At 48.9% G+C, this 12500-nt stretch overlaps 4 protein-coding genes across 6 annotated transcripts in view; 1 reads left to right on the top strand and 3 right to left on the bottom strand.

The window, feature by feature from the left end:
- Positions 1 to 1875, bottom strand: part of LOC126570840 (ubiquitin carboxyl-terminal hydrolase CYLD) — an 8170-nt gene extending 6295 nt beyond the window's left edge. Inside the window, exons 1-3 of one of the 3 annotated variants that reach the window (XM_050228878.1) lie at positions 1749 to 1875; positions 970 to 1688; positions 1 to 132 (exon numbers count right to left, since the gene is read on the bottom strand). The exon at positions 1 to 132 is cut by the window's left edge and continues 1183 nt beyond it. In XM_050228878.1, coding sequence (XP_050084835.1) covers positions 1 to 132; positions 970 to 1688; positions 1749 to 1767 — 870 coding nt within the window. In that variant the 5' untranslated portion in view covers positions 1768 to 1875. The other 2 variants (XM_050228879.1, XM_050228881.1) reach the window with 2 other exon arrangements.
- Positions 1876 to 4546: 2671 nt separating this feature from the next.
- Positions 4547 to 10614, bottom strand: LOC126570841 (myb-like protein Q). Its single transcript, XM_050228882.1, has 2 exons — positions 10317 to 10614; positions 4547 to 10244 (listed from the first exon to the last, which is right to left on the bottom strand). The coding sequence occupies exon 2, from the start codon at positions 9743 to 9745 to the stop codon at positions 6125 to 6127; it is 3621 nt and encodes a 1206-aa protein (XP_050084839.1). The 5' UTR covers positions 9746 to 10244; positions 10317 to 10614; the 3' UTR covers positions 4547 to 6124.
- A 271-nt stretch (positions 10615 to 10885) lies between these two features.
- On the top strand, positions 10886 to 12280 carry LOC126570888 (alpha-methylacyl-CoA racemase). The gene is made up of 2 exons (XM_050228968.1): positions 10886 to 11087; positions 11156 to 12280. The coding sequence occupies exons 1-2, from the start codon at positions 10980 to 10982 to the stop codon at positions 12188 to 12190; spliced, it is 1143 nt and encodes a 380-aa protein (XP_050084925.1). The 5' UTR covers positions 10886 to 10979; the 3' UTR covers positions 12191 to 12280.
- Positions 12136 to 12500, bottom strand: part of LOC126578487 (2-oxoglutarate and iron-dependent oxygenase JMJD4 homolog) — a 1378-nt gene continuing 1013 nt past the window's right edge. Inside the window, exons 1-2 of the mRNA XM_050241089.1 lie at positions 12317 to 12500; positions 12136 to 12217 (exon numbers count right to left, since the gene is read on the bottom strand). The exon at positions 12317 to 12500 is cut by the window's right edge and continues 1013 nt beyond it. Coding sequence (XP_050097046.1) covers positions 12164 to 12217; positions 12317 to 12500 — 238 coding nt within the window. The 3' untranslated portion in view covers positions 12136 to 12163. The remainder of the gene's footprint in view (positions 12218 to 12316) is intronic.

The following is a 12500-nucleotide window of genomic DNA, read 5'->3' as shown; positions in this document are numbered from 1 at the left end:
AGCGGACGCTTCAAGCTCAGTAAACTTTAACCAGTTTGCGGCAACAATCAACGCCAACCGGGGCTCACAGTTCATGTACTCGGACACGAAATCGATATCATCTTTCTGCGGTGATTCGCCATTGTCCAAGTTCTACCGAAAGGGAATAGAAAGTGGGCGAAATAAGTTAGTGCAAAAACCGACACGCTGCACTCTGGTGCATTAGACTAGTTAGTGATCTACGAAATGCGGTGAATCCGGAATTTAGTTTGCCCTCAATTTGGTAGCCTTAGTTCGGGTGTTATTTACAAATCGCGAAACACGCCAATCGGGAAGGAAGCCAATTCGAAACTCGTAGAAATACAAAATTCAAAGGAATTCATATCAAACATCACTCACTAGAAGGAAAATGCACTAGAGAATATAGGAGAAACTAGGATGGAAAGAAAATGCAAGCAAGAAATTAGCAGCAGAAAGAAACACTGTCACGAAGGCAACAACAAGGGATGGGAATGTTAAAATTGATCAGTCGGAACGCAAGACGCTAGAAAATCCACTCTCAAGCTTTCCTGTGTTACCTGGCAGGCCGATAGGGTGTGTGGTTGGGATGAGACCAGATTGCGATGGTTTTATTCGCTTTTCTTTTTGTTGTTTTTGAAGACACAATTTGGTTCTGTTTGTGATGCATTTTTGCCTCCATGTGATACTTGCGCATCCTTCTTCTTCTTCTTCTTTTGTTGCGATCGGTTGCTAGATGGGAGTGCTCCTTCTCGATAAGGATAAGTTGGAATGGGATGATTGCATAGTGCGGAAAACAGTAAACTAAAGATTGGTGCCACTTGCGAAGAGTACGTGATTATGAACAGGGTGGGATGGATGTTTTGGAAACAACAAAACACAATACCAGATAAACCCAAGTTATGGAGACGAGGGTTGAGATTGGGTCAATCAATAGAAGGGAGAATGAAAGGTATAAAACAGTCTCTTTACCAGTAGCTCGAGTCCGAAGTAGTACCCAGGGCCGATCTTTGGTACCGGTCCAATGTACCGTATGATACAATCGTAAGTTACATTCCGATTTTTTGCCAGCCAGTTCACCAGCACAATGTCACCGGTGCGTAGCTGCTTTACCGACGCGAACAGCTTTGGTCTCTTAGCGAACTCGCAGCGCTCCTGCGGATCGAGTATTGCAATAATGAACGGCCAAATGTCAGCCGGAACTCGCTGCAGATGGGCAACCTGGCACTGATAAATGCGGTTCTCATGTGGGCTCGCTGCACCGCTCGTCCCATTCATCGTTATTCCAGATCCCTCACCGATCGCCGTTGCGGACGAACGCAATGCGTTTGCCGATGTTGCCACGGTTGTGTTACCGTTAAAATCTTTGATCTTGATCAGTGCAATTTTACTGGATGGCTGTTCAACAATCTGAAGCGTCATTCCGGGTTCAATTTCGATTCGATCATCCGCCGCATAGTCTGTCGCCGTCGGCGAGCCCGTCGTCGTTGCTTCGCTTGCTGACAGCAGGCTGCTACTGCTACTTCCGCTTCCACCGCCACTAGCAATGGCCGTGCTTAGTAAGGGCGGCACATTAACTGCTTTCGCTCGAAAGCGCTCTATGCTGATTGCGTACGTATTCACTGTCGTTGCCATCGTTAAACGGCTTACTTTTTGCGCGGAGAACCCGACGAACAATATGGATTCGTTTGCTATAACGCTCACTCCTGGTTTAACTAATGCTTTTTATCACAGATACGAGGAACAGTTACCCCTGATCGGTCGAGCCATACATTGCTGGTGTTTCCACTGCGGCACGACGTGCGAAGCAGGCGAATATTGGGGAGCTGCGGTTCCACTCTACCCAGAGTCACATCTTAAGATCACAGCTGTACGAGCATCCAACGTCGATCCACCACCACCTTTTACTGTGCGGATGGTGAACAGGTACACAGTTTTGCAAGTGAAACTAGAATAACAACAACAGAAGTGATGCTAAACATTCCTAAAAACAGAACAGAGCAAAGGTTAAACTAGAGAACGAAATCAAAAACAAGATGCTACAAGAAAGATTAGGAAATGGGAAGCAAAAGCATGCTCAAGAGGGATTAATGAGTCAACGGCTAGGTTCGTCGAATATTCCACTTCGTACGCTTACAGGCCAAAAGTTGCCAAACATCGATCGAGAAGCTTTAGCTGCAATAGCCACCATCAACGGAATTAATGAGATCATGACCTAACGGGCACGTTGCTCCACAGTCCGAGCCAAGCTCATCCTATTAGCAAAGGTGGTGTCGCATTACAATTAGAACCCGACTGGTGGTCCTTTATCAAAAATCCAAACTAACATGTGATATCGATCGTTACAGCAGCAAGTTCAGCTTAGAAGTTCGCACTAATCGCAGTCGCACTGTTAGTCTGTGACTAACTTTGCACATGGCCTGCTGCTTGTTATCTTACTCAATCGCATCTGGAAACGCGGTTTGCTACTGAAGGGCACGATGTCGTCGTCGCAGCTGTGTGTACTACTGCATGAGTCACGACGGCGAACATTCCCCGCTGCCGGACCCCCACCGATATGGTGACAATTTGTTGAGCAGTGTCCGCCACGGCAGCGAGCAAGGTCATGTCGTCGCTGGTTTTCTGATTCAACGAGGGAAACACGATTTCCGCATCGATGACCGTGTGTGGAGCTGCTGGAGAAAATGATGATGAGGTGGCCTTATTTTCCAAATCGGTCAGGCGGCACGACAAATTGGTAGAAGATGGGAAGAGGATTTATTTAGTATATGCTACAGCTCATGCGGAATTCATGCGAAAAGCCTGACTCAACTGCGGCTAGAAACTTTTTATCTCGAAAATTTATCACTATCACCCCCGTACCTCCACTGCCACCCGGGAGCAGGCGCTACTGAAACACGCGTACCGAAAATCAATTGATTGCGGAACGCACAACAAGCAAACAAAAACAACGGAATCGATTTTCGTTGGCTAAAGGATAGCTGGAGCACTACATCCTGGGCCAGCGCGAACTCCTGTTTTCTCCAGGGACCAAAAAATACCCATAAAGGGAGAACCGGATTCGTTGATAACCCAAAACACCTTCGCTGCACGGAATGTATCTAGAGAATCATTTTTGGAGTGTAATTCTGCGGTTTATCGTACTCTCGTAACCTCGGCCTCGTCCTTTTGTTGTTGTTGATGCTCCCGTTGTTGCTGCTGCTGTTGCTGCTGCTGCTACTGCTGCTGGAGTTGATGGTTGGAAGGTTTCCGATAAAGGTTTTGCCTGCGATTTCACGACAATCTATTCACAACAATAAAATTCACAAAATTCCGACGCACACGACACGATTTCCCACCTAATTCAGGGCACAGAAGAGGACAAATCGCAGCTGGCTCGAAAAGAAAACAGAGCCAGCCCCAAAGTGACGTTTTTGATGACGATTTTGTTTGACAGATGTAGGCGCTTGTTTACCAAATCGACAGCAAGCGTTTGGCGATACGAAGGAAATCGAAGGATAAGTTCAGTCGGTTTATCAGGCATAGTATCTGCTTTTGCTCGTTTAAATGGTTCATTTCTCTATTCTAGATCAAGCGAGCAACCGTGCTGTGTCTAAAAGCGTGTGAGCAGGGTGCAGGAACGTTGGCTATATCTGATCCTGGGACAAGTAACAAGGACCCCGATCCGGCATCCACCGATAAGCGGTCACTGTCGGCTTCGACGATTGGTACGGGCAAAGAACGTTCCTGCTCGCAGTACAATCGGATTGGACGCTACATACTGGAAGCGTCTAGAGCAGGCAAACCGCAACTATCGATTGCGGGGCACGTTACCGATCCCGAAATTGCTGTGGCATTCGCTCGATCACATCGGCACGGTAACCGGTGTCACGGTTCAGTCAGCAACGGTAGCAAACAATTGCTTCGACCTGACCGGCAGCGACATCAATGTGCTTGATATATTTAGCACCGACGTACACACGAAGAAACCGAGAAACGGAACGTCCTTCATTCGCGATATGACCAGCTTCAACCAGAAGATTCCGCAGGGAACGTGCTGAAAGGCCGTTTTCAACAACCGCTCGCTGGTCCGGGAATACGCTCCGTAGATTCCCCGGCCTCTGTGCCTGCCTTCTAACGCGTTCTCAGCAGTTGATTGTGAGTGGGTTGATTGGTTTCCGGGGCGTTGCAAAAGGAAATAGAACCCCTTTTACGTGGTTTCCACCTCGTCTCGTCGAGAAACTTGGCGTGTTGCGGCTGGGTGCAGTTTTGTACAGCAGCCTTTAAACGATGATTTTCCGCTGTTTTTCCAAACTTTTCCCAAGGTTTTGGATAGAAATTACGTTCTCTACAAGCAGGAATTCGTTCTCATGACTTTACCTGTTTCTTTTATTCACTTTAGCCTTTTCGACGAATTTACTGCGGGGGTTTGAATGAATTTCAAAATGTCGGTTCAAACAATCGTTCGTTGAAAAAGAAGTTTGGTAAAAACGTTGAAAAAGTACTCCCCTCATCAACGTTCATCAAAGGTATGTACGCAGCAGTAAACAAAACTCGATAAACACGCCGGCTTTATGAAAAATTTATATATTTTCCAATCAACCGATCAGACGATCCCCTTAGCGTCTTACAATATTCTGTAAATTGCTGTATATCACTCCCGCTTATTATATAAGACTTAGCTCGTTCTTCCCTATATTGTCAACAGTAGAAAGAAGCGTTCCTGCGTTTATGATTGCCTCCGCATGATTCCATCTAACAGTAGAGCTTCGCCTTATCCGAACAGGAATAAACAAATAACTGCACCTATCAGTCAACAGTACACGTATGCTTACAAAACAGTATAGAATCTACCCAGTTTAGTTGGACTCGCTACCCATTCGCAGACTGTTATCATTACGTTTGTCCGAGTTGAAGAGCTAAGCGAACTGATCCAAGATACAACACTACAACTACCTAATAATTAAGGTTTATATCATTTCTACAATCTATTCAAGAGCAATCTGAGTCTAGCCTAGTTTTTCATTTTCTATATGTATGCCACCAGGTATCTGGCCCTGATATTTTTGCGTTAAATACAAAACATATACTTGCTGCAATCGTAAGTAATATCTCTATGGGGAAACTAAACACTAAACATCATTTCACTTGATGATTGATCTACAATTATTTGGTGGAAAAGCTCCAATCCTCTATCTCCGGTTAGTTTTCCGTACCTGTTCTTGAACTGTTACCACTCATAAGGCCGCGCTGTACAGTCTCTGTTTAGCTATTAGTGGCTCCTCTCGAAAGAACGCGTCATCCACACTTACTCTACTAAACCGAATAGCTATCGTAGATAACGGCCAAGATTTGATAATCTTTAGCCGCCGTCGAACATGTGGTATGAAGCTGCAGTCTTTTGTTGTTCTTCAGTTACTCTTTCTAGGGGAGCATGATCATGATACTACCTGTAGATTTTGTAAGTCTTTTAAGGAGGAAATTGTTCATCATGTTCAACCAGATTTCAGGTTTATGAGTTTTTTTTGCTGATACCACGAGGAAAATGGAATTGGCAGGTAGTGTAATGTCGAAGCAAAGGATATTCATCCCATTAATCTTTTTTCTCTCAAGAATCCTACGTTGAAATCAACAGGCTACCTATACCGTGTCCAGAGTACATGCTACCCTGTGTATGGTAGAATAAATTCACTTCACTCGTCCTGCTTTACCTTGCTACGAGCTCAAGGTAATCGGAGAACGAAGCGCCACCAAGTAACCTGCATCTTCTTCTCAGAATTCTCACCTAGAGAGTGGAAACGATAAGGGAGCGTTCCTGCACGGTTCAGAACAGCATTCTGCTAGTGGTAGTGTTTGCGATAACAGAAAACATATCGCAAAATGGAATCGACTTGGACAAACACACCATACCTTGATCGCTTATCTTGAACGCTATCATTAAAGTTCCCGTATCTGCAATAGTTGGGAACGCAACAGGTACAATTGTAGAGATGCTCATTTTAACGGCATTTGACCATGAATCATTGGCTAATATACTGGGGAGGGGACGCTACATATTTAACATTTAAAAAAATGCACCCTCTACTCTGTCAATGAAATCTTTTCCGTTTCAAATTGCTTGCCTCTGATGTCGTCTTTCGCCACGCTCCTAATTGTAATTGTTAATAGGCTGACAAATTGATCGATTCGGTGGTTGGTATATACCTTTGTGAATGCCATCCCCGGAACCTTCATCATCTACCTCCGGTTGCTGTTGCTGCTGCTGCCCAACAGGACTCCGATGGTCTATCATCTGTTGATGATCTTGCTGCAGTTGCTGGTGCTGTTCCTGCTGCTGTTGTTGCTGCTGCTTCTGTCGATACTTGGTGGAGTATTTGTAGAAGTCGGACATTTCGAACGGTTTGGTAACCTCCTTGTAGGGCATTATTTTGCCCTGCTGCACAACGGTCATATTTTTCGGCGATTCCATCTGTATGTCCGACTTCTGACCACCATACTGATCCGTCACCGATGGCTGCTGCATTGAGGGCGACGGTGAATTGCTGCCACGCTCTTCCGTCCGGGCACCAATGGGTAGTGCTTGCACGATCGTCGTTGGCGAGATGAGCGTGTGCGATGACGAGGTTTGAGAGAGCGTTGGAGAGATGACGAGATCGGGATGGCGGGATGATAGTGTGCCGTGATGATAGTAACTCCCGCCTCCGTCCGCTGCATGATGAGATGATCGAGTGCTCATTCCCGATGGCGAGAGATGGCTTGCCATCGGACCGTCGTGCTCTACGTACGATTGGTGCGACAGTAGATCAAGATGCTGCGGTGGAGCAGGCGGATGTGGTGCAGGAGGTTGTGGTTGAGCATGTAGCAGGCGCTGTTGGCTGGTGTGGTGGTAATGATGTTGGTTCGGAGGTGGTAACGGTGGCGGCGGAGGATGTTGGTGCCGCGAGTGATAGGGTGGTGGGTTTAAAGGCTTTTGATGCTGATGCTGTTGCTGTTGCTGATAGTGATAAGCGTTGTAATGTTCCATCGTTGTCGTGGTAAGGGCAGCGGTAGATGTAGCATTCGCAGTCATCATTGTAAGCGGTGGCTGCAAAGCCCCGCCACCGGAATCGCTCGAAACATGAGTTTGGCCATGCCTAGCGGATGTTGGGCTATGTATTAGTTTCTGTTGTCCTTCCATTAGCGCTCGCTGCTGCTGTTGCTGCTGCTGCTGTTGCTTCTGTCTCTGGCGCTGCTGTTCCACAAGTTGTTGCTGCCGTTGCTGATAGTAACGCATTTGCTGGGGTGAAAGCAGTAAAGGTGTCGAAGGTCCTGCCATCGTTGAACCGTAGGCCGACATATTCGTGTTGATATGCAACGGAACGGTGGGATTGCTACTACCCATACCGCCGATCGTTCCGACGTTATGGTGATAGTGCGAAGGAGAGTGTGGCGAGAGCGCATTCGGGTTGTGGAGCATAGGACCGTTCGGCATCATCGATCCTGCAGCTGAACCCGGACTGGCGGAGGAGTTTGTCGTGTGCGATTGAGGTGCAGGTGGTAGCGCCTTATGCTTTAGCAGCGGACTGTCTAGCGACGTTTCACGCCACACCTTCTCGCGCTTTTTATGCTCACTGGAACCGGAAGTTACAGAAATTGCATCCGGTTGCACGTTGAACATTGGATCATCATCCTGTGGTGAACCTTTGCCAATGTATTCTTGAAAGTTACCCAGTGAGGAAGACTTCACCGAAGGTTGCAGCTGGCCAGAAGGTTTGGAAGCTGCGTTCAGTTTGGTGCTGGTTCGTGAAAGCTTCATACTGCCTCCTCCCGCTCCGCCGTTCTGTTTTCGATCGAGGCTCGAAAACTGCCGATTGTCCACCGAGCACCAAACCTTCTCTCCACTGTCCAATGTCATCCAGTAACCACCCAATCCGGCAGGGGCTTCGTTCGTCGTAGGGTCAGCCTGCAGCCTGTGATCAGCGTAACCGCCACCACCGCCTGTTGGTGTTGTGATGGAGTTCGTGTTGGGGCTAATGTTTTGATCGTTCAGACTGTGCTGGTGATTGGGATGAAGGATCGTACTGGCTCGCACTGACTGGGGTGGAGGGGGAGAGGAATGATTTTGAATATTGCTATTTACGCTGCTCTGCAGGCGGGAGATCACTTTGGCGTCATATACAAATGCTTGGCCACCGGAATTTGCCATAGCATTCCCCCCAGGTGAACCTACACCACTAGCAGTAGGGGAAAGTACGTAACCGGCACTGCTGACGCCAGGTGGTGGACTATAGTTAACACCAATTTGTTGCTGAATCAATCGATTCATTCGTGATGGGCCCGGTCCAACCATCACTTGTTGCTGTGGCTGTGGCTGCTGCTGCTGTTGATGATAATGATGATGATGATGGTGCAGTTGCGATGAACCTAAGGCCTGGCTACTCATACTGCCACCACTGTGGATGCTACCGTTCGCACTAATCGGAGACATTTTCACGCTCAGTTCAGTAGCCGATCCGGCCGAAAGTGAATCGTAGCACACCAGTCCACTAAAGCTTTCCGTTCGCGCTCGATGTCGTAGCATGTTTAGCTGCGAAATCATCGCGGCCGAGGCAGCCGGTGTCATGCTTTGTGATCCAGAAGGCAGAATGCCACTATGTATTGAATATGGCGATATTTGTTGCTTCTGCGACTGCTGTTGCTGCTGCTGGTGGTGTTGCTGGTGCGGATTATGATGAAAATGTCCGGGAGGTATCTGTACCTGCAACATTTGTTGATGCTGTTGCTGTATCTGCTGTTGATGCAGATGATGTTGCAGATTATGTTGTCCGGCAACGCTCCCAGATGCGTTGGAGGATCCCGTCGATTTGATCGAGTTTCGTCGCTCGGACAGATGCATCAGCATACTGCTGCTGTTGCTGTTGGATCGGAAGCGATTCACTTGCGCCGTCTTGTGCAGATCGATATCATCTCGGCTAGAAGGTTTGTGATCTACTGGGGGAGAAGGTTGCTGCGATTGTTGCTGCTGCTGCTGCTGCTGTTGTTGCTGCTGCTGTTGCTGCTGACGTTTCTTCAGCACACTGAGATTCTGATTAATTGCCAACAGTTTCTGCTGTGCCTGTTCGTAGCTCTGCTTGTGTGTACGACGCACGGACTTTGACTGGCCACTGTCGTTTGCCAGCCGTAATGAGGCTTCCGATATCTGCACCTGTATCTGCTTTTCCAGCAGCAGCTTGTTGATGTCATCCTCGCGATTGTTCAGCAGGTTCTCTGGTAGTTTAAAGCTAGTGCCAATCTTGCGACGTAGTGTTGGGGCGCTACCGTTGCTACCGACACCGTTAGCACCGGCCGCCGTGCCAGCCGGTCCGTCCGATGAACCGATGCCGCAGCTAAAGTCACTCGGATACATTCCGATCAGCTGCGCCTCTTCGCGTTTGATCTGTTGCAATTCGCTATACTTTTCATTCAACAACTTTTGAAGTTCCTGCTTGCGCAGCTTTAGCTGCTCGTATTTGAGACCGCCAGGGCTCTTCTGGTCTTTTCCGGCCGGAGATTGTGCGTTTGGTCCCGTATCCGTCGCATCCTTTCCGCTGCCACCGCCCATCAACGGCTGGCCGGAGGTGTGTTTCTGATCAATCACTGCCGTCGACATGATGGTTACGCCGTTGTTTTTTGGCGAAGACGTAGACGAGGATCCTTCCGTGGGGGTATGATGGTGGTGATGATGATGATGATGGTGATGGTGATGCGGTTGCGTCCCGAAGAAGGGTTGCTTTACTTTGGCATCGCCCATTGTCTACCGTAACAGCAGCCCGATGACCGATGCGATCGGAGCTAGCTCGGTGCCGGGACGGCTGCAACGCCCCTTTTTCACGAGAAGCTTCGTTCGTTTACCCAACTTGACCCTCACGGCGGTGCTGCTGCAAAGCGTTATTGAGAGCAGAAACACCACGCGCCGTCGCTGCCGTCTTTCGGTTGTCTTATCTCTCTGCGCTACGCTGCGGGCTTATAGTCGTCGTTGCTTCGCTCGTTCGTTGTTTCGAAATCGTGAATCATTCATTTGCGCACTCAATCCATCACCGACGGCCGTCAGCCAGCAGCAGGTCACACGGAAGATTGCGGCGCTGCTGAATCATGCATTTTTCATTCGTTGTCTCCAAATTACGGTGCGGTACTGCTACTAGGCGCTAGGCGTTCTGCCCCGAGTTTCGCTGCAATTCTCACATCACTCCGAGCATCGAGCACGGTGGCCCCGATGAGCTGTGCTAATTGATGCACCCGATCCTGTCGCCCTACAAGAAATAGGGCTTAGATGCGTTAAAAGTTTCACCTCACTGGCACTGCACACCGTTCAGCGATCTTACCGTTTCCGAAACAAAAACTCGACCCACAACGCCCCGCGTCGATTGTGGTTTAAAGGGAACAGCTCCGCGGAATTTTCATTCTCGTTTCTTTTCTTTTCATTTTTTTAACGGGAGCTGACACGCGAGATTTTTGGCCCACAAATCACGGAACGGAACGCGAAACCAAACAACGCCGTCACACGCGACCGTGTTCTTTGTCTCCTCGACACCAGAACGGAAAAACGAACAACAAACGTAATGGAAATTAAATGGAAAATTAGGGAAAACAAAACGGAAAATAAACCAAAAGCGAACACAGACGTCCTCCCGATGATGCGCCCGCGGACCGTGGAATTTTTCCTCTGCCTGCGTTTACAGCCCCTCGATTCGCGAGTCCAAGCGCTTCTTTCGGCCTTCTTCGATTTCTTCGCAAAACTTCGTGCCCTCTCGTTCTCGCTTCGCAACTCGCACCGTAGAGCGAGCGAAAAAGCAAACGCGATACTAGCGCCCACTATCGGACCAACCGCCGTGAGGGAAGGGTTGTATCGGGTAGGGTTGACTCGGGGAATCTGGAGCAAAATGCAAAAAGCAAAACAAAAGTAAGGAAAACCCACAATACAAGCGGACCAGGAAGAGCCAAAGTTCAGTTTGCTTCTTGGTTTAGCGGCAACGTGACTTGGAATTATGGCCCTTAAAGGATTGAAGGTCGTGGAATTCGTGGGGCTTGCCCCCGGGCCGTTCTGTGGAATGTTGCTGGCCGACTTTGGGGCCACGGTCACGCGAATCGACATGGTAAAACGATATGGAAACAGCTTTCCGACCCGTGTTCGTACGCTGAGAGGTCTGATTTTCTTTTGCAGAACCCCCGGAACCCGCTGGATGTCCTGCAAGGAGGCAAACGATCGTTGGCTCTAGACCTGAAGAAACCGAAGGCCATCGAGGTCGTGCGAAACCTGTGCCGCAAATCCGATGTCATGATAGAACCGTTCCGCCCGGGAGTGATGGAAAAATTGGGTCTTGGGCCATCGATCTTGCTGCAGGACAATCCCGGATTGATCTACGCCCGACTAACGGGCTTCGGGCAGAGTGGTTCCCACGCAGCACGTGCAGGTCACGATATCAACTATGTGGCCCTCTCTGGCGTTCTATCGTTGTTGGGGAAACGGGGAAACAAACCGTCGTTTCCAATCAATCTGTTGGCCGACTTCGCCGGCGGTGGGATGATGTGTGCCTTTGGCATTCTGGCAGCGTTACTCGAACGGCATCGGTCCGGTCGTGGTCAGATCGTGGATAATGCGATGGTCGAAGGAGCCGCCTACATTGGAAGTTGGTTGTTCCGCTCCCGAAATCTGCCTATCTGGGGAAAGCCTCGCGGGGAGAACATACTCGATGGAGGAGCCCACTTTTACGACACGTACGAAACACGCGATGGCAAGTTCCTGTCGGTGGGTGCGATAGAGAACCGGTTCTACCGACAGTTGCTCGAGGGTCTTGGTCTCGATCCCGAATTATCCCAGTTTGAAGACGAGGAAGAGCGCAAAAAGCTGTTCGAGGAGCTGTTTCGTTCAAAGACGCGTGACGAGTGGATGGCTATATTTGAGACCAAGGATGCCTGCGTATTTCCGGTGCTCGAACTGGACGAAGTCGAATCGTACACCCATAACCGGGAGAGACGCGTGTTTCTTGATCGAAACCAAATCGAAGACTCGACCGTTGTGCCAACGCCCGCCCCGAAGTTAAGCCGAACTCCGGCCACTTCCGGTGCATTAGCCAAGAGCCGCGATGAGCTGGAAATGACGGTTGAAATATTAGGCGAAGTAGGCATCGATCGACCCGAAGTGATTCGACTGCATGAGCAGGGTGTCGTTTTACTTTCCTCTGCACCAAAGTTGTAACGACTTGGCTATCACGCCTGTTGTTGACTAGTTTTAAGCAAGGTATTAGTGGGAATAAAGGGAAACGGGAAGAATGGTTTTTTACAGTAAGCTAATGGTTTGCTTTATTTTCTTTAAATAACTTACTGCGCTTTCTTCTACAGCTGGCGTGGAGGAAAACGCCCGCGATTCTAGCACTGCGGATAACAACGTTTCTATGGTAACTAGATCGAACGCCGCGTGATTCCGGCCCAACGTATACTCGGCCGGGGGATCTCCTTTTCGTGATTCACCTTCGGCGGCCAGCAAGGCCATTCTCTTATCACAGATG

This window comes from Anopheles aquasalis, chromosome 2, assembly GCF_943734665.1.
Source record: "Anopheles aquasalis chromosome 2, idAnoAquaMG_Q_19, whole genome shotgun sequence".
NCBI classification, from domain to species: domain Eukaryota; kingdom Metazoa; phylum Arthropoda; class Insecta; order Diptera; family Culicidae; genus Anopheles; species Anopheles aquasalis.
Note: the sequence above shows the minus strand (reverse complement) of the source record. Positions and strands in the feature narration are given on the sequence as shown.